General features: G+C 52.9%; 7 protein-coding genes across 7 annotated transcripts; 2 read left to right on the top strand and 5 right to left on the bottom strand.

The window, feature by feature from the left end:
* Positions 1-247: 247 nt before the first annotated feature.
* CTRU02_214256 (uncharacterized protein) lies at positions 248-1,609 on the bottom strand (the record flags this gene model as incomplete). The annotated part of the gene is made up of 3 exons (XM_036729567.1): positions 248-1,091; positions 1,155-1,264; positions 1,352-1,609. The coding sequence occupies 3 exons, from the start codon at positions 1,607-1,609 to the stop codon at positions 248-250; spliced, it is 1,212 nt and encodes a 403-aa protein (XP_036578738.1).
* Positions 1,610-4,148: 2,539 nt separating this feature from the next.
* CTRU02_214255 (uncharacterized protein) lies at positions 4,149-4,889 on the bottom strand (the record flags this gene model as incomplete). Its single annotated transcript, XM_036729566.1, has 1 exon — positions 4,149-4,889. The coding sequence occupies one exon, from the start codon at positions 4,887-4,889 to the stop codon at positions 4,149-4,151; it is 741 nt and encodes a 246-aa protein (XP_036578737.1).
* A 1,240-nt stretch (positions 4,890-6,129) lies between these two features.
* On the bottom strand, positions 6,130-7,643 carry CTRU02_214254 (glycosidase crf2; the record flags this gene model as incomplete). Its single annotated transcript, XM_036729565.1, has 3 exons — positions 6,130-6,965; positions 7,039-7,476; positions 7,526-7,643. 3 exons carry the CDS (start codon positions 7,641-7,643, stop codon positions 6,130-6,132), a joined length of 1,392 nt encoding a protein of 463 aa, XP_036578736.1.
* Positions 7,644-11,579: 3,936 nt separating this feature from the next.
* Positions 11,580-11,918, bottom strand: CTRU02_214253 (uncharacterized protein; the record flags this gene model as incomplete). The annotated part of the gene is made up of 1 exon (XM_036729564.2): positions 11,580-11,918. One exon carries the CDS (start codon positions 11,916-11,918, stop codon positions 11,580-11,582), a length of 339 nt encoding a protein of 112 aa, XP_036578735.2.
* Positions 11,919-13,504: 1,586 nt separating this feature from the next.
* CTRU02_214252 (uncharacterized protein) lies at positions 13,505-14,892 on the bottom strand (the record flags this gene model as incomplete). Its single annotated transcript, XM_070206216.1, has 5 exons — positions 13,505-13,533; positions 13,601-13,718; positions 13,778-13,858; positions 13,918-14,428; positions 14,888-14,892. The coding sequence occupies 5 exons, from the start codon at positions 14,890-14,892 to the stop codon at positions 13,505-13,507; spliced, it is 744 nt and encodes a 247-aa protein (XP_070060248.1).
* A 3,766-nt stretch (positions 14,893-18,658) lies between these two features.
* CTRU02_214251 (uncharacterized protein) lies at positions 18,659-18,961 on the top strand (the record flags this gene model as incomplete). Its single annotated transcript, XM_036729562.1, has 1 exon — positions 18,659-18,961. One exon carries the CDS (start codon positions 18,659-18,661, stop codon positions 18,959-18,961), a length of 303 nt encoding a protein of 100 aa, XP_036578733.1.
* Positions 18,962-19,937: 976 nt separating this feature from the next.
* Positions 19,938-20,159, top strand: CTRU02_214250 (uncharacterized protein; the record flags this gene model as incomplete). The annotated part of the gene is made up of 1 exon (XM_070206215.1): positions 19,938-20,159. The coding sequence occupies one exon, from the start codon at positions 19,938-19,940 to the stop codon at positions 20,157-20,159; it is 222 nt and encodes a 73-aa protein (XP_070060247.1).

Genomic DNA, 20,159 nt, shown 5'->3' with positions numbered 1-20,159 from the left:
AAGGACCAATGACCAAGGTATCTATCTATCATACAGGCGAAAAAGAGAAAAAGAAGTAGAGTCATAAAAACAAGCGGTGCCATGTCTGTTCCAGCCATGCATGTTCCCGACCCCCGAACGCCCGCGGCCCTTTTTTTAGCCATGCAACGCCGATGCCGTTTTCCATGAAAATCATCACTTGAGAGAGAGAGAAAAGGAACGATTCCCGTCCACGCCGAGAACCGCGAAAATAAAATAAAGGATGACCTTAGACGATCTGCAGGACGAACTGAGGTCCCGGTGCGGCGCCCAGGGCGCCTCCCTGCACGCCAAAGGCGGTAACTGGGAGCGAGGCCACGGCGGTGGCGGTCAGCTTGCCCGAGTCCGCAGCACGGCTGAAGGCCGCCAGGCCGGACGTGCCGTTCTGGTTGCCGACGAGAAGGGTCTTCTCGTCCTTGGACAGGCTGAAGTGGCGGGGGAACAGGCCGCCGGAGGAGATGGAGTCGACGAACTCGAGCTCGATGCCGCCGGGCGCGGCGGAGCAGGGGGAGCCGCCAGTGGCAGCAGTCTGCTTGACCTTGAAGTGGGCGATGGAGTCGGTGTCTTGGCCGGTCAGTCGGTTGGAGACGTAGACGTGCTTGCCGTCGCCGGTGACGGCGATCTCAGCGGCGGCACCCTTGCCGTCGGCGGGGGGGTTGGGGCCGTAGGTGCTCAGCTCCTGGGTGCGAGTGAAAGCAACACCGGTGTCGTTGTAGGAGACGGAGAAGACTTGAACGAGGTTGAGCATCTCGCAGACGAGGAGGTAGTGGGTAGCCTTTTCGGCCTTGGCGGGGTACCAGACGCCGTGGCGGGGACCGCAGCCGGGGGTGGGGACGCGGTTGTGGCTGGTGATCTCGAAAAGGTCATCCTTGGAGTCGATGATGACGACGGTGTCGCTGCCGAGGTCGTTAACGGCGAAGAAGCGTCCGGAGGGATCGAGGATGGCCTGGTGGGCGTGGTTGGTACCCTGGCGCTCGGTGTTGGGGCCGACGGGGTCGTTGGACTTGAGCTGCTTGATGAGCTTCAGCTCCGTGGCGGAAGAAGTATCCCAGACGTCGATGGTGCCATCAGTGCTATGAGGGTGGTTAGTTGGTGGTTGAGGGGATAAGAACGGAAGTATGTGATCTGAGACTTACAAGGAAGTTCCCACGAGACGGGTCTTGTCGGCGTTGAACTCGATGGAGACAACACCGCCATAGCCGGTGGCGTTGGTCACGAGCTTCAGCTCATTGGTGGCGGAGTCAAACTATGGTGAGTTTTGTCAGCATGAGAAGGATTCAAAGGGAGATGAGATGAGATGAGAGTAAACTAAAAAAAAAAAAAATCAACATACGCTGAACAAGCTAGTGTCGTTGGCGTTCTCGTTGACGGCATAGATGAGGTTGGGCTCCTTGAAAGCCAACCAGCTGGGGGCACCAAGGGCAGAGGTGTTGGCGACGACCTTGAACTCCTTGCCGTCAAAGTCGGCCACAGAGACGAAGCCAGGGCTGCCAAGCAAGACCTTGGACTTGGTCGCGGGAGAGTTGCTCTGTCTGGTGATGACAGCAGCTGAGGCGGTGGCCGCCGAGAGGACAAGGGACGAAAAGCGCATGGTGAAAGTGCTTTTTGTGTTTTCTTGGTTCTATTTCTTTTGACGTGAAGCGACTGATTTGTTGTCGTGAATTGGGATCAAAGTGAGAGACTGCAGCCGGCAGAAACAAATAAAGTTGTGAAGTGAGAGTGAGTGAGTATTGAAGTTGAGATGGAGGAGGAGGGAAAGAGTAGTGGTGATAGGGTTGTGGGTTATAGGTGCTGCTCCTTCCAAGTCAGGGAGGGAAAGTAAGGATGGATATTACTCAGGGACGGAAAGAACGATTCTGTTTTCGTTTCCACAAAAGCTGAATTAAAGTTTGGCTGAAATGCTGCAAATCAAAAACACTCAAGATGAGACTCTCTATCCGAACAATCAAGAAGGGGGGAGGAGGCAGAGCTCAACCTTATAAGTTTGGCATACTATGTACATGCCATGTAGTAGGAGCGCTCGACGGGGGTGCAGGGGTGTGCTTAGGTATGAGGCTGCGCATGGTTGTTGACTCTAATCCGTCCCATCCTATACATCTTTTTTTTGCTTGGATCCTAGCCTTTCAAAAGCCGCTTCCACCCCCAGCCACGGCTGAGTGAAGGGGAAGAAAAAAAGGGATGGGATGACAAGCCCACAGTGAAAGTCGGCGACCACTACCACCCCCAAAACCTTCACTCGCTCAAAGGGTCTCCACTGTCTGGGGTCATTTTTTCTTGGGCTTTTGGGGGGTAAGGCCCGTATGATTCAATCAAATCCTTTGGGTTGTCTGGGGTCCAGTTTGAAGAGAATCAAAAAGACGCAATGGCAAAGAGGTTCAGGATCAGTGGCCCTGACAAAGTGGAATCGATTGGCGGTTGAGAGACAGTGAGTGTCAGCTCTCTTGTTGGTTGGTCTATAGGGGGCCAGAGGGGTTGCGTTGGTTACACTACTTAGTAGCAGTTACTGGCCCCAGCCATGCACAAGAAGGCCCAGTGGCCCCCTTCGCCCCTTCGCCCCCCTCTATACAGCGCTTGTTACAGAGAAAGACATAGGCGACGCCAGGCGCCTACTGACCTCACCACAGACAGACAGACAGCCAGACAGAGCTCTGGCCCCTTTTCTTTCGTCTCTCATTGTCTGTTCTTCTTTGCTGTGCAATGCAATCCCATCTATGCATTATCTCTCAAACAAGCCAAAGACGCGGGTAAGCAAAGGCGTCAGAGTCAGTGTCAAACCCAGTCCAGTCAACGAGTCCGAGAGGAGGGTCCGGGTTGGGGTTGAATCCTGTCATCCGCAGTAAGCCACTTGAACAGTAGTTTTGGCTTGGCAACTATCCAGCAGCCATACAATCCGGTAGTCACAGGGCTGGAGAAACAGCTCACTGAGCAACTTGGCTTCTAGTTTTTTTTTTTTTTTACCCTCGCGCTTTTGTTCAAGGATGAACGATTCATTGGGGGCAGCTTCTCATTCACCTCCTATTCACACAAACAGCAAAATGAAAATCCCTGTATCCATGTGCTACCCAATACTCATGAAACAGGGGGGGCCAACATGTGCAAAATGCCAAAGGGTTACCAAACAGCACATCTCGAGGCCTTTAACGCGCTGTAATTGGCCTGTCTGGGTGGGAGAGGCTGAGTTGGGCTGTGTTTCGAAACATGTTCACGCCGTCCGTCATGCACGTCGCCCTTGGCCGCCAGCGGATTGGATGGGAAACTTTCCGACGGCTGTTGGGATGCTGCTTGCTTTGAAGGCGGCTGCCCCCGATTTTACCTGCAATCGTTCAGTTCGTGGTATTGTTTGCAGTTCATCCCTCGACCCCAAGCCTCGCTCAGTGATTGCCTATCCAACTAGGCCTCTCAAGTCAAGGTTGGCTTTTAGGGCCAAATCAAGTATGCCCGAGTTGGAGCCTGTCATGTCAATGGCGCTGCCTAGTAGCCTAAGGGAGGTTGGGTACATTCACACACTCACTAATTAGCAGCCCTACCATGTACTTAATTATAGGCTCAGTACAAGCCTTACGATGTCAACTAGTATGTACAGCCGATCCTAAAAATGGGTCCTTTAACAACGGCGGATACGTACTCTGGGGCGTCTCCACCCGCCTGCATGTATTCTGAGCGTGGCTGCGCTTCGAGGACCAACCAAACCGATCCCACCAGTCAAGCGCCTTACAACAACCACAAAAAGCAAACAAAAAACAGACGACCACAAGAGACTCCTGCTTGCATCGTCATCCAAAGGAACGACATGGGCCGCCAGGCACCACAGTTTTGATAGACAGCCAAGCTCAGCACTAGCACTGCAGGGGCAGAGCGGGGGGAGAGCTTTGGTGCAAACAAACTATTGACGAAATGCAGCCGCTCGTGGGACTCTATCTGGTTTCTCAAAGGAATAGCTTCGTGTTACACGTCTATTCGGACTCATTGGGATGAGGGACCACAGGGGACATGATTACGAAAGTACCTTGGGCAAAAAAGACCCATCCAGCCAAATACGATTTAACAAAATATGACGCGCATCGAATTCTAAACTCCAGCCATGACAAACCAATAACACAAACCCACCCTGCTCACAATCTCAAACCACTCTACCATGTAATAGACACGGCCTTCCTGACATACTCGGGCCCTCCCGTGCTCAGCACATTCTCAAAGATCCACCTACCCACGTCCTCCCTAGAAATGCCGTACCCGACGGCGCTACTAGCGACGCCGGTCTTGGGGTCCTCGACACCGACCCGGATCTTCCTCGTCGGCACCGCCCCGTCGCAAAGGAACGCCGGCCGGATAAACGTCCAGTCCTCCCCGCTCGCGATCAACTTCTCCTCCATAACCTTCTTATCGGCGTGCGGCGCCTTGAGAAGGATATGATACATCGGCACCTGCAGCAGCGGCACGTCGCGCTGGAAATCAGAAATGCCCGTTGTCGAAACGACCACCAGCCGCGGCTTCCCCACCACCACGCCGCCGGTCCGCAGCCGCTCCAGCGCGCTTAACACCGCCGAAATGCCGTTCTTGCACACGTCCGGGTCTTCAACCGTCATCTTGGCGAGGTTCAACGGGCTGCCGATGCTGAAGCTCACGGCGTCGACGAGACGGCCCGCGTCGGCGGGGTTGGCGAGACACGCGGCGACGTCGTCCGTGTTATGCGCGTTGCCCTGCCTCACCACGAGATTCGGGTTCTGCGCTTCGGGGAGTGCGTCTGTGAGTCTGCCTGGGTTGCGGCAGAGCGCGATGCAGGTGTGCCCGGCGGCCAGGGCGTGTTTGAGGGCCGCGAGGCCGCAGCCGCCTGAGGCGCCGAAGAAGGCGATAGTCTTTGTGGATGACATTGTTTAGTTATATATGGGTGATAAAGTGATGTTGTGATTTGTGATTGCAGTGTACTCTTATAAGTCGTAAAGAAGCTTGTAGGTGTGATGATGATGATGATGATGATGATGATGTATCCCAACACCAAACACCGCTTCACCCCCTTCTTATATTTATATTGAATGCCTCCAAACCAAACAAGAACAATACTTTCAATTTCCTACCAAAGTTCCTCCGCAGAACCCCTTGATCGCGCCGCGTCCTCCTCCTCATCCCCTCAAAGCGAGGCCCGCAAAGTAGGGAAGCTATTCCCTGTCCAGAGCCAGATCTACAGCAGCCACCTACCGAATCAGGTCCACCAAAAAAAAAAAAAAACGCCACCATGTCAAACAGTTAAGACTCTGGTAGTGTCCACACCAAACTCCCCACACATGAACTAACACCGTTCAACCAAACCCCATAACCCCAAAGTTCCCCCGACGGCGCAACCCCAACCAACATGTGGCGCAGCACCTCGGCCTCTCGCTCTAAACCTCAATGGCCGCCCACTCGCCTCGCGAGATGGCACGCCTTATCTGATCCCCAACACCGACAAGTAGAGAAGATCACCGTCCCCCCCCCCCCCCCCAGAATACACTCTACGTACAGGGACCGCATCCTTCAACATGCCATTGCGGGATGCCACTTCGTCACTGCCGTCCTTTGACTGAAATGACGAATGAGTCCGGTTCACAATGAGACCCGGCAACGGTTTGGCGAACCCCGGATATACCGGCATCTGCGGCATCCCCCCCCCCCCCCCCTCAACGGTGCTGCTGCAATACCAAGCAGTCGCCATTCCTTTTTTTTTTTTCTTCAAATGATACGTCATGGCCGACCCTATACTACCACTACATCTTCAGCGGGTCTGCTGCAGTTCACTCTTATTCATCATAAACACGGACATATGGCTGAGAATCAAAAATTCAACGCATCAATTTCATCTCGTGTACGTATATATATCTGTATATATACCCCCTTTTTATATCTCAAGTCACAACGGCCGCCAAAACATGCAACATGACTCTTCTTTACAAAGGAACGGACGGCAAAGCGCCATTACCTCGATATACCCGGTATAAAAAAGAAAATGATGCCACAAGGAAATATGCTCTCATTACATACAAGGTGCTGAACTGAACCCAGGTGAGTGTATCACGTTAACCATTAAATATTTTTTAAATCCCAAAAAAGAAAGATACTGCCATGCCTCGTCCCTACTTAGATCCAGAACGCAGCTGCCACGGCAATAAGTGCTGCAAAAGCGCTGGCGCCAGCCATGGACTCGTGGCGCACACCCAGGGACGTGCCGGATCCGCTGCTGCCAGAGCCGCTGCCACTGTTGCAGTCCTGCGAGAAGCCGTTGTTACCGCAACCAGAGTTGCCGCTGGATCCTGAGTCGCCGGAGCCGCCCGAACCAGAGCCTGAACCAGAATCTGAGCCCGAGCCCGAACCCGAGCCGGAACCGGAACCGCTGCTCTGGCCAGGGTCAGTACCGGGACCGCTGTTGCTGCCTCCGGGAATCGTGGCCTGTGTGGCCGTAGGCTGAGAGGCCGAGCCCGAACCGGAAGCCGATTGAGCGCCGGCGTCCATGTCGAGACCGGTGCCGAGGAAGCTCTTGAGAATGGTGCCCTTGTCCGTGTCCTGGACGGTGTCGTTGGTGGCCTTGGCGCTGCTGTAGACGTAGCTCTTCTTGCTGTTGGTTCCCGGTGGGCTCTTGGCATTGAAACAGTTGATCTCGACGTCCTTGACCTGGGCATAAAAGTATCCGGCGTTCTTGATGTCGTCGTGGTCCCAGTTAATGGGGCCGCCAGCCCAGTCGACGGTGCCCTTGGCGTTGGATTCCGCACCACCGGGCCAGATGGACAGCTGCACACGGGCGGGCGTCTGAGGGAAGTCCCACTGCTGGGCGGTCGCGTTCCAGGTATCGGCGCGCTTCTTGGTACGGCCGACCTGGCCGTCCACGAGCCACTTGATCTCGTCGGGGGTCCACTGGATCTCGTACTCGTGCCAGTTGGCGAATGTGTTGGACAGGGAAATGTTACCGGATTGATCGTCTGCAAAAGGTTAGTCAGAGGCGCATTGAAGAACATGGACGAGGCCAGGGGGCACACGCCGGGTCTGACTTACATCTGGGGATACCCTGGAAGTAGTAGTTGGTCTGGGACATCTCCAGATCGGCACCAACCCATTCGTAATCAATTTCGTCCTTGATATCACCGTACAGGATGAAAGCGGTGACGACACCGGGGCCACGCGAGGTCTTGATCTTGGCCTTGACACTGCCGTACCACATGTAGACGGTGGAGGCGAGAACGGTACCGACACTCTTGCGGGGCATGGTCAGGAGGACGGCACCATTGCGCACGGCAGGCTCGCCCTGGGCGACCCAATCGGCCTTGCTGGGGTCACCAAGGTACTTGCTGATGTCGACGATGCCATCCAAAGAGTTCATGGGCAACTTCTTATCTTTGCAGACGGGGGCGGGAACGCAGGCATCGAGGGAGAAGGACATTCGGGGGTCGCAGCCGCCGAGGCAGAAGGCGCCGGTACCGCACTGGCCATATTCTGGAATCGTCAGATCATGTCACCGAAAGGCTTGACCAGGGATACTTACGAGAGCAGCATGGCGCTTCCTTGGGGCACTTGTTGGTCAGGGAGCAGCTGGGAGGGGTCTGGGCGAGCACGGTCGAGGCTCCGAGGAGGGCGACGCCCAAAGGAAGAATCGACAACATGATGCTGGATGTGGCGATATTGAGTGGGAATTAAGATGTTGTAACGGGTGACAACGAATGACTGGGGAACCGAGTGGTTCGCCAATGGGGCAGCCTCGTTCGGTCAAGTATCGCCGTCCACAAAGTGGGAGTGGGATATTTGGGTCGGGCTGTTTGTGTGTGTTTACTGCAGCGAGCGGGTGGAATTTCGGCTAGATGTTGACGATAATAGCACGGGGAAACTGGCGCGGGTTGGATCGAAAGCAGGTGGTCAAAGTCGACACCGAGGACAAGTTTTGGGATTTTCTTGAAAATCTGGAAAACTGAAAGTGGCGTCGAGGATTACTATCGAACAAACAAGGACGTTGATCAAGGTTCGTATTGTTGGTGGAGGGAAAAGCCACAGGAGACGCAAGTCTTTGTCGTCGAAGGGTAGTGCGAAACGGCGCGGCGATGTGCAAAACAACCTAACGAAAGGGTGTGATGTGTGTGTAACAGGGTAGGTATTAAGCGATCGTGATGGTAAGGAATACGGGAAGAGGCAGTGCTAGTCGGGAACGAGTGACGACAGCAAAGACACAGGACGAGATGGATGTCGAGAGACGAAGTGAGAGGATAAGAGAAGGAGAGGAAGGCTAGGCGGCGAGAATTAATTTGGGGGGGGGAGAGAGCGAGGGAGGGATGGGGATAGCGGGAGGAGTGGGCATGCACGGGAAGTCAAATCAGGAGATGGCACGGCCAAAACCTTGCTGACCTTATTCTTACGGTTAACTCTGCCGGCTAGCATACTAGCATGCTAGTAGTCGGGCACACTGGATGGACGCTGAGCCGGGGCGGCGGGCATAGCATCTCTAGTACAGTCGTAGCATAGCCTCCGACCAGTTGATGGTGCTCCCACCCTCTGGCGGCCCCTTCTGGAATGCTCTGCCAATGCGACGGAGAGTACATAGAAAAGGTACTGGCGCCTGTAGAGGAACTGTAATACTGAGGTCAGGTATCATCTCCCTATCGTTGGGAGCTATCAACCTTGAGTAATCCAATGTACCAGATCCCCTCGACCCCTTTCATCAACCCCTTGGACCCCTTCTCCATTCTTCCTGAAGATCCCTTTCTTTCTGTCACTCGTGCATTCGCTCACTTTATCATGTACTGGTGGTACTCTACGGAGTACTCGCATACGATACGCTACGCCCACAACACCCACCAAAAAGCTGGGTTTCTCTCCTCTTATTCAAAGCAAGGCATTGGGTGTATGGGTCACCTCCATCGCCCTCGGTTCCCTAATCCGTCCAAGCGTGGTTGATTTAGGTAGTAGACCCGGCCTAGCGAGCCCCTGTCGGGGTTCCATCGCCCGCGGGATAAAAAAGGGGGGACTTTACAGAGTCACTCACGCGAGGTGAAGAAGAAAAAAAATAATAATCCCACCGGCTACAACTGTGTAACTGTATGTACGTAGTGACACTACGAATAAGACGGCAAAAAAATACGGGGAAATCAACCAGGAAACTGGAGAATCCGCCAATCCTCTCGTAATGAAGTGGCTGCCCATCCTGGTCTCGCATTGGTCAACAAACCCATGATCGGCCCCCCCCAGATGATTGTTTTTCCTTCGCGTCGTGGGTTATTCAATACCATCGTCCTCTTTGGGGTTAGCCCCCGAACATCCTCCCCTGGCCCTGCTCGTGTTTGCCCACTTTTGTAATTCGATTGAGTCTCAACCTGCAGTGATTTTCCCCTCCCCGGGTGCTCTGTGCTCTGTGCTCTTTGTGCACGGGGCACACGGATAACGTCTGTTGGTGACGAGTTGATCTGACTGAGAGACTATTTGCCTCGTCTGGTGTTTGCGAGTCTTTTTTATTGTCTCTTATGTTGCCGCTCGATTGACTTTTTGTTTATTTTTCAGACGACAGCGGCACGAGACTGCCGTCCGGTATGTCATCCGGTATGCCATCGAGCATCATTGACATGTGTGTCGTACTAGTATTTGCCGGGATCCCGTAGTCCTCCTCCCTTGATATGTATTCTGCATCAATAAAATAATAAATCTGTCCTACTAGTATATACCATTAGCCCCAACCCAAACAGCTTTTACGCACGATACTCCATCCTTCACCATCAATGATGATGCTAGCTGAAACTCTCGCAGGACACAGCCACAGGATCCTAAATCCCACCGCGTCCTGGACAAACGACGCGAGCCGTTGATGTTGGCCGTTGGAAACCGCAAACATGCCAACGATGCGGGGAGAATCACCCAATCATATCGTTCCCGCGGTGACGTACATGCGCAGCCTTTTGATCTAGGCCGCTGCGATTACAGACACAGATGTCGTGACCGTCGGACGACGTTCGACAGGTGCAAGATCGCGCAGCGTCCTCCTTCGGCACCAGTCATGCACAGCAATGTGACACAGAACGCCTCGCGTGCCCGCCTGCAAGGCTTGACAGAGACGGGCGTTTTTCTAGTGTCTCGAGGCTGACTGTGTCAATCTGGGGATCGGAGACGGGCGTTCTGAGAGATGATACCCACATGTAAATGACGATGATGCCAGAACAGTTCTACGCCGGCGAATCTTGAAATATGTTCCAAGGACACGCATTTTGACAAGCACCAAGTGTTTCTGCAACTTTTCAGACTATTGTAAAGTATATTGGAGAGAGAGATACCGCACGTGATGTTGATGCGCGCCAAGTAGTCAAAATGCAAAGCTCGCATGTAAACACGCATTATTGCTTTTTAGCTAATGTTGTTTCGAGACATGCTCCAGCCAAGTCCCATAGTTGCAAGCCACCAAATGTCAATTTCATATCCTCGTCGGTCAGTTGACAATCACATCTCGCGGCACCGTTACAATGGAACTTACTGTAAATCAACCGGGCTTATGTTCTAAGGCGGTACGTGAGGACGGCTGGCAGTATACATGGTGGATCGACGGCAGTAGTCTCAACGCTCAACGGATCTGCTCTGTAAAGTTTAACGGGCCGAAAGGCTGGGTGGAAGATTTCTCGTAATGATGTGGCACTAATGTTCGCAGCCTTGACTACGATAGCCTTGCACGTCGCAACTTACCTAAGAGAGTCAAAAATGATTCTCGCCTTATACAATAACATCGGCGATTAACACCGTCTAGGACGCAGCCATGAACTCGCGCAAGACTAGCCTGTCCAATTGCTCATCGTAGTAATGAAAGACTATCTGATTTGTGGCGATTGCTGAAAGCACATGAGCTTGTCCTCGTAACGTTTGAACAACATCCAATACTCGTAACCTAACCCAACTACCGAAATAACAATTAACCGCCCCAGAAACGTAAACCTCTGGATCTTTCGATTGAAGTAATGTCGAAAAATCCGCCTCGTCTCGTCATAAGTATGGAGAGTTTCCTGGTCAAACAAATTTGTGGTTTTTGAATCACTTGGGATTTGACTCGGCAGTTTTGTATATGTGAATTTCAACCATCAAATTTTCAACCGATTACCAAAACAACCACCATAGAGGCAAAAAGTCTCCAAGCATTTTGATGTACCAACAGGTGAGGCAGTTGCCAAGGTAATTGCGTCCTCTCTGGTCGAGCTCGAGATCACCGACAGCAAAGACGTGGATCATGTTCTTCAAAACATCAATAGCTATTGTTAAATGTCCTCATGATTCTTTCCAAATCTCCACGTCAAGCATCGGTAGCCCAGATGAGGCAAAAGTATTAAAAAGCCTCAAAGTTTCTATAGAGGCTTACTGGTTGATGAGACTCACTGGTCCAAAGGTAAGGAGAGCGTCCCTCCATCGGTCTGCGGACATGTAGCAGCGGCGAGCGCAGCGATGTTATTCACAAACGTTCTCATAAGCCAGAAGTGAATAGCAACATTGGGTGACAGCCGCAGCGGTAAGAACGGTAAGTGGCTTGCTTGCGTGTATTGAGATTTTTTGAGGCCACTGTGATTGCCGTTGAAGATGGAAAATTAGGCAATGGCGGATGAACACTTCCTAGGGCCGACGTCGCTGTTCTCGGCGTGAATGGACATTAGCTCCGGCATCCGATCAGGCCAACCAGCAGTGACATATACATTTCCAAGGAGTGACTTGACAAAGCCACAGACTGCTGAAGTCCTGCCGGCAAGAGCGCAGTGGACGTTGGCCTCGTGGGTTGAGAAAGTGTAGCCAATCAGGCGCTTCCCCTGGTTGTCGGCCAACTCCAGAAGCGGCGACGGCACTTGGGAGTCCGGCGAGCTTTGTCCGAGAGCGTACACGTGTAGAGTGATACTCGACTCATCGACGAACCTCATAGCTACGGTATGCATAGTAGGGGCCGTAAGACGGTAGTTCTAGGATGAGGATGAGTTCTGCGATACATACTAACCCACTCCTAGTATATTGGACAAGTCCTATGATCCATAGCGAAGACAGGTAAATCAATCAAAATACGCTCATACACTTTCAACCTCAACTAACTCTTAATTTCGGTCTATCCGATACCAAAGACACCTTTACCCAAATCAAGTCCAGATAATAACCACTTTGTGCTGAACCACACCCAAGCACTCTCACTTAGACTCTCATAATTTTGGTGTAAATCAATGACTGGCTGACCAGCTCAAAAGCCACGGTACGACACGACACTCACCAAGCAAACTGAAATGTCTCATTCAATCAAACGACATTCACTCAAAACCGGGATTCATAGCAGAAACTGACACTCGCCATACACTCTCCACCTCCATTCTATCAAGAATTATCGAATCAAGACGCTGTTCCATCGCTCATGTTTCTTCATCCCGTCTTCAAACTGCAATATGCAGGGCAAAACAAAGAAGGAAAGGAACCAGCTTAAAACTAACAGCTAGCACCAACACATTCACTTCAACATTTCAAAATAGGTAATTCCCAGAATCAAGTCTATTATCAACCCCATCATCGTTGACTTGGAAATCCTGCACCCACTAACTAATATTACAACTCCCTCCCCCCTCTCTCAAGCAGTGTTTTACTCCCTTCACCATCGTCCTCATCAAATCCACATCAACATCACATCAAACCTATCACGTCTCATTCTCTCATCTCCCCAGGGCCAATGATAACACACTTCTTCACACTAAAAAGGGTATAGACTTATCATGAATCGAACAATTTCACCGTCCAGTCCCACCATCCCGTCCTTGACACCGGCCCTACCGAACATGTCTTGTGTGCTTCGTGCTAGTATAGCAAGCAGTGCTTGGGCAACCGCTGGCCAACCCAGGCCTACACCTTACCCGTGACCATTGCATCCCCTCCCTTGCATCGTCTTAAGACGACGAGGGGTGCCGTCTCTGTTTTTGCGACCCCGCATAATCACCACCGTCAAGGGCCCTCCGCAGACATGTGCTCGCGCGGACTACTCAACGGCATGATATTCACCCGCCATCTCTCAACTTCCTTTTCGTGTTGCGCTATGAATACTCAGAGCACATCGATAGCCTCAATAAGCCCGACCGGGACCATCCGTCATACATGTAACAGCCGTGCTCTCGGACCAACACACAAAAAGCCACCTCTCCACGCACTCCTCCTTCAGAGCCACGAGACCCCCGAGCCAGTCCATCCATGCCACCAAAGGACCGTCAGGACGCACACGCGCGCGCACGCACACACACACACACACACATACACACAAGTGAAAGGGAATTAAAAGTCCAACCTCCAGAGAAAACAAAAAAACAAGATGAAAAATGATAAAAGAGGTGCAAAAGGGGAATCGTCTTTTCGAGTCCGGGTCGTTGAGATCGTCAGAACGAGAAAGAAGAAACACATTTGGTATAAGCCCAAGGCATCGAGACACTCCCAGCGCCGTTTCGCAGTGTTGCCCGTCTCCTGAGTATCCTCAGAACCGCCGATAAACTGAGTTCCTTTACCGGGCGTTCGGCTTGGCCCAGAGGTCTACGAATCATTTAGTATCGTTGGTGCGACTGCGGCCGTGCCGACGCGATGTTGAGAGAGGGCATACCGGGAAAGTGCTCCTTGGCGTACTGTTCGCAGGCCTTGGCCGGCTTGCCGACTTTTTGCCCGATGACCTTCCACTTGTTGTTCTCGTACTCCTTGATGGCGTTGAGGAGCGCTTGGGACTGGGATTTGTTAGCGAAATCGTTTTTCCGGATCAAACCCTGCGAGAGTGGAGACAAACCTCGTCCTCCGCGAACTCGGCGTAGTGCATGTCCTTGTACCAATGCTTCTTGACACTGCCCTCAGTACGCGTAGGGAAGGTCTGCGAGATGTTGTTAGTTGAGCCCCTCAATGACACGAGGGCAACGGGATAGCACGAACCTTGGCGATTTCTGCCCAGCTGCTGCCAGCATCTCTCATCTGCTTGAGGCGAAGCTCCTCAGCCGGAGTCCAAGGGGTATTTGTCCGGCTCTTCTTGGCCGGGGGAGGCTGGGGTGCGGCGTTGGCATCTTCCGTAGGCTGGACCTGAGGAGGAGGAGCGGCGATAGGGGGGGCAGCGGGAGGAGGAATGGGCGTGGCGGTGGGCGCGGTGGGAGCAGCCGGCATAGGAGGGGCGCTAGAGACAACGGGAGGAGCGACGGGAGTCGGAGCCGGAGCGGGACGCTTGCGGTTCCTGTTCGGCTGGGGCGGGGCCTGGGGAGGGGGCTGATGCTGATGCTGCTGGGGTTGGGCCGGAGGCTGGTTAGGCGGCTGCGGAATTTGCATCGGAGGCTGCACCGGGGTGGGATGGTGCTGCTGGGGAGCTGGGCTCTGCTGAGGAGGCGCTCCGTACTGGAACTGGGGATGTTGATCCCGGCGAGACATGTCCTGGGGCTGGTAGGCGTGCTGAGGACTGGAGACGAGTGTCAGTTAAATGTTTCATTTCGACGAGATCAACATGGCCGAATGAGTAGGTGTGACTCGTGGGACTCCCTCGCCCAAGTCATGGTGACCAAGGCGAGGGTACATGTATGTGTATGCGTGCATCTTCAAGGCGGCCAAGGGTCGTGTTGTTATTGTTGCCCGTTACACCCTCCTTTTTTTCTTCTCAGGAGTGTCAAGCAAGGCCAAGAATGGCCGGGGTTTGCTCGAGTAGTGTATATTTCGAGGCAAGGTATCCCAATGGTACATGGGCATGTACCCAAACCCCGGAGGAGAGAACCGTTGGTGGTGGTCGGTACGCAGCCTCGCGGGGCGGAGAGGATGGAACGGGATAGGGGGGAGACTTTGGGGGGGATGGAGCGGGAGGATACGGAAAGGGGGGGGGAGAAGAGAGGACAGGTAGAGAGTACAAGGTGGAGGAGGTACTTACTGCATGTCGCTAGGCTGATGGGTGGAGTTGGAGTAAATGTACTCCGGCACTGGGCCGACTTGCCATTGCTGCATGTTCTAACAAACGGGCCAAAGGTTAGTACCGGCTTGTATCCGCTGATGTTTCGTGACTGTAGGGAAACAAATTTGTCGCGCGAAGCAAAAAAAAAGAGTCATGGGCCCCACGACCACAACGTTCGCGCGCGAACGCGACACGGCCGAGTTTGTAGTGATGGGTACATGACTTGGTTGCGCGAAAGCTGCGACCGCGATGAAAAAGAGCGATCCTTGCTAAACCAGACGTGGTCGCTCAATTGGACTTCGCGGCGGAGAGAAGGGAGAGGAAGAGGAAGAGGGAGAGTGAGAATAGAGACTTGGAGGCGCCGACGAGATAATAGCGTAGGGTAGTAGAAGGAAACGCGCAATGTATGGCGTGATGAAGTGAGTATATCTTCTTTGTCGCGTAGAAGCGATGACAAGTGAAGAGATAGGGAAAGAAAGAAAAAAAAAAGTCGACGGCGACAGGATGAAAAAAGCGCAATAGCTTCACAAGTCGATAGTCAAGTCAACGACGACGACGACGACGACGAGGTAAAATGAGTGCGTTGCGCGCGACAGACACATCCAGGCTCAAAGGTACAAGCGAGACGTTGGTCCTCAATCGGACCAATGCGTGAAAAGCGACATAAGAGATGGGTGAAGGTACTTACGGGCAATGTAGTAGTATTAACTCAAGCAACGATGCATAAACCGACGGTTTGATGGATGGGGAATATTTTTTTTGGTCTCTGCTCTCGGTCGGAAAAGAGACTTGGACCAAGCCTGACGTCGCAAGGCAAGAAGCGGGTCACGCACACGCCCAGGGGGGGAAGGGGGACCTGAAGAGGGATGGGGGGGAGGGCGAAATGAAAAAGGAACAAAGATACAAAGGCCCGCGAGGCCGAGGACGTGTTTGCTTCAAGTACTCTTTTTTTTCTTCCTCTTCACTTTTCCAAGCTGGGGGGCGTGGGTGGTGGCGTGCGTACGTGCGTGTGTGGTGAGCGAAGGCGACGCGACACGCCCAGTAGCTAAATAACAATAGTGACAAGAGGGCAGGAAAAAAAAAAAAAATACGAGGCGGTGCAGCGGCTGGCGGAAGTTGTGGAGATGCCGTGAGGTAAGTCAGGCAAGGTTGGTCGCGCAGCGGACGAGCGAGAAAGAGAGAGACGTAAGGTTTTGCTAAGGTATGGAGTAGACCGAACGTAGAAGTAGCGGGTTGACCCAGGAAGAAAGGAGCGCGGTGGTGCGCCGATAAGATGGATAGTAGGGGTAAGCGATGGAGTGAGTGAGTGAGAGAGGGAGAGAGAGGTAGAACGTGAGGGATTGGCGGAATGGATGGATGGGCTGGTTGATGGACTGGTACTCGTGCTTCTTGCTGATGGGATGCGCGTTTGTGGAGTAGATGGGCTCAAGAGAAGAGTGGAAAAGCGTGTTCCTGTTGTGTCCTTTGCGGGTATAATCAGGTAACGTGCCTTTTCAGTTCAGGTTTGGGACCCAGGCTGGGTTTCGCGTGGTTCTCTCTGGAAGTAACCGAAGAGTCAGATGTAGAGGAGGGGATGTAGATTGATGTAGAGGCGAGAGTTCCGAGGTAGCCAGCGAAATAAGGCAGACAAGACGGACGGCTCTACCTGTTCAGTGGGTGGCCCTTTACGCTGCGGTGGGTGCAGCAGGTGGTCTTGTCTTTTTTTTTTGCTGGTGTTGGTGGCGGTACTCGAGCCAAGGGTGGATTTTGGAGGGGGTAGAGAGAGAGAGACTTTGGACAGGGTGGGCGGATTGACGGGGGTAGTCGAAATGTGTGTGGCTGGCCCCAGAGAGAGAGAGCGAGAGAGAGAGAGAGAAAAGCTGCCTTTGACGTACGAGAGAAAAAAGGTCGGGTACCGTCCGGAAGAGCAGGGGAATAAGGCAAGAGAGATAGAGAAAGATCGAAAAAGGTAAGAGTGAGTAGGAGCGTGAGAGAGGGAAGGAAGGCAACTGGCGTGACAAGGCAAGACCGCGGCACGATGGCAGATCGGATGTATGTGCGTCTTTGGCTGGGTATTGGCGACAGGGTGGGTGTGTGTCGGTGCGGTGCGATGAGGTAAGGCGTAGGTAAAGTCGAGGTAAGGGGAAACGGGAAAACCACGACCACGAAGCGATTGAGATGCAATGCGCTTTGGTTTGCTCAGGGACACAAAGCGTTTGTATGTATGTGGTAATGTAATTGAAGGATTGGGGCCTTCAGGTGGTGTGGTGTATAGAGTGGCCTGGCGTTGATGGTTTGTTGGCGACGGCAACGACGGCAAAAAAAAAGACGACAAGGTGTTTTCTCCTTTGTGTGTGTGTGTATTACTTTTTTTTTTTCCCTTCTAAAAGCTGAGTCGCGATGGACAACTTGATTGTACTGCGACGATGAAGTGCAGTGGTGAGAGCTTCGGTGAGCAACAGACTCGGTAACGAGGCTAAGGAGGTGGAGCGCAGCACGAGCTCTGATGAATGTTGGGTAGATGAGTTGGGATGTTCTGCTTGCGATGGCCCAAGGATGTACCTCTGGTGGAAGTAACTTCCTGGGTTCACGGTGATGTTTTGGACTGGTTGCCCTCTTTTTTTCTGCTGGGAGAAAGTGGGTGGTGGAAGGGGGTCAAGAGGGAAAATTGCTAAGGGGGAGGGGGGAGGACATGGAAAAGAAACGAGGGAGGCGCGGGCGGGGGAAGGAACAGCCAAAGCTAGGGCCACACACACACCAAACGACCCAGGTAGGTACAGCCAAGTAGGTACTTTACGCAATACGGGAGGGGCTGTGGCCGTGGCAAAAGGTAGCTGATCGATTCCGACTATTACCCGAATTCTCATTCCCTCCACGAGATTGGCAGGCTTCTCAGTGGGATGTGCTATCACATCATTTCTTCCCTTGACAACCATGACGATAAAAGCACAGACCAGTTGCGCCGTCACCTCGCACAGGCCATACTGAGCTTGTCACTCGTCACCTCGTCATTGCTCCATGCTCACTGGCTGCACCGTGCCCTGATCTACTCCACTTTTAAGCCTGTCACTTGGCCTACCTGTGACTTGGGGCCGTCAGTTTGACACAATCCAAACCCGTTGGTTGGCTGGAAACTTTCTGTGTCCCCCCTATGTAATTGCCTATGCATTTTGATTACTACCTAGGCAATTGTCAGTGCCAAACAGACAAAAAGATGACAGCTACGTAGCAGTAGCGTCGCCATGCTAACTAACGCCCCCCGTCAATAGGCAGGCGGCCTAGTCTATTCGCTGACTGATGGGTGGGCCCCGGCCTGTTTCTTCTTGCGGGGAAGCCCAGCCACGCTCATCATCCAGCTCCAACCAGACAATGCACCCAAGCATTAGGCACTCTCTCTCAATCAACCCAGCGCCACTTTATTCCTGCTTTTTTTTTTTTTTTTTTTTTTTTTTTTTTTTTTTTTTTTTTTTTTTTGGCACCATGAATGTCCTGAATGACAAGGCACCAAGGAAAAGATAATGATAGCACGAGACTGAGGGACGGAAAAAAGGGGGACACAAACAAAAGGAAACACCAACTGTGTTTGTCGATATCTATCACAGCCTTGCCGTTCCCCAGTTTTCATGGCGTTGAGGACGTTGCATGTCACGAATGTCTCTGATTAAAGCTACATCTGCTGCTTGTCCATTTTCCCTCTTGGCACCAACAGCACCGAACTGCAACTTGTATCCATGTACCGCCTGCACGGCGCAAGTACCCAAAGCTCCCTCAATGTACCTCCTGTTAGCGGTACAGCTGGTGGACACTGACCAAAACATCGGACCTCGGACGGTACGTACAGTACATCTGCTGTCAACGGGTACATCTGCCTCCCGTCGCTGCATGTATCTTTTAGTGCGTTCGAAAGGATATATCAAATGCGCAGAACCATCGCGAGTAGCTTCAATGACATTGTCATCCTGCCGTACGGTGCCCGGGGTCTTACATGGACGTACCTTTGCCGACCGGAGGACCCTAGGCTTGATCTACTCTATGCATGTAGCCTTGCACGCATCTCATCGTTCACGGGTTTGAGAGATAGATTACAAGGTTAGGCGATGGGTCAATCATCCCCTGATACTGGCTCCAAGAACTACATTAATTGAAGCAGTGATGATAAGCCGGCTGCGACGGGCGAAAATGATGCAAATGACCTCGGCAGAACTGTCGAAATCTCCTGACCAGTCCAGTCAGGTGATCAGGCCTCGGTGCCTCATGTAATGCATCACACTTTGCTCCCCTACCTGTCGGTCATTCAAGTAAACTCCACGAACCGAGGCATCCAAACCATGATAACAATGTTCACCTTGCCAAAAGAAGAAACAGTGTAATGCACTGCACCCACGAATCCTGGAAAGCCGATAACTTTGATCCATCCGACGATTCCGGGATCCTCGGAACCCGCGGGCACGATAGATTGTGTCCTGATCTCGGTGGCACGGGATAGGTGCGAACGAGCTCACGGCAACGGACCGAAGGCCCGAAAATCACCAGCGTCACATCGGGGCAAGAACGGGACAGGGTGGATGCCGCGTACCCGCACTACCGGCCGGGGGCTTGCTCTTTCCTGCCTCAGAGTGCACGGTTGCATTGATTTCCGGTCGGGAACGGGTTCCACTTCTGCCGAGAAAAAAAAAAAAAAGGAACCAACCATAAAATCACACCACCGAACCGGCGGGACATCACTCAACCACGGAGCTCGTCGGGAGGGGGCGGTTGCTCCTTACGCCCGTCGTATTGTCGGGTTACGGACGGAGGTGAGCAAGAAGGCCGGCCAGTTCTTTCTGATGGCCGGTCCCCAGCTCCAAGCAAGCTGCGAAAAAGAAGAGAGTCCCACTTGCAGCAAAGGTCAAACGGGCTGAATCACAGTAAGGCGACGGTGCAAAAAAAGAGCCGCCTGCCCCCAAGACAAAAATTGTTTCAAACGCCGAAAGAGAGTCGACGAAACATGGTGGCTCCTCTCCAACCCCGGCACGACGCCCCCAGATCGTACCAGGTCGCCAGAAAAAAAATGAACCCCATGACTTCCCAATACGGGATGACCCCCCCTTTGGCCTTTGGGTTTGGGTTCGCCAAGCTCATTCGATGGCAGGCGGGCTCGGCCCATCGACAACAGCAGCAGCAACAAGCAGTAACAACAACAGATGCACCTAAAACGGCCTCACAAACCCTGACCTGGGCCGGTCTTGTCTACTGCCATCCGGTCTCTCGACTTCATGCGCGGCCTACATAA

Source organism: Colletotrichum truncatum, assembly GCF_014235925.2.
Source record: "Colletotrichum truncatum strain CMES1059 chromosome Unknown Contig_0010, whole genome shotgun sequence".
NCBI classification, from domain to species: Eukaryota; Fungi; Ascomycota; class Sordariomycetes; order Glomerellales; family Glomerellaceae; genus Colletotrichum; species Colletotrichum truncatum.
This window is presented reverse-complemented; position numbering and strand designations above follow the sequence as displayed.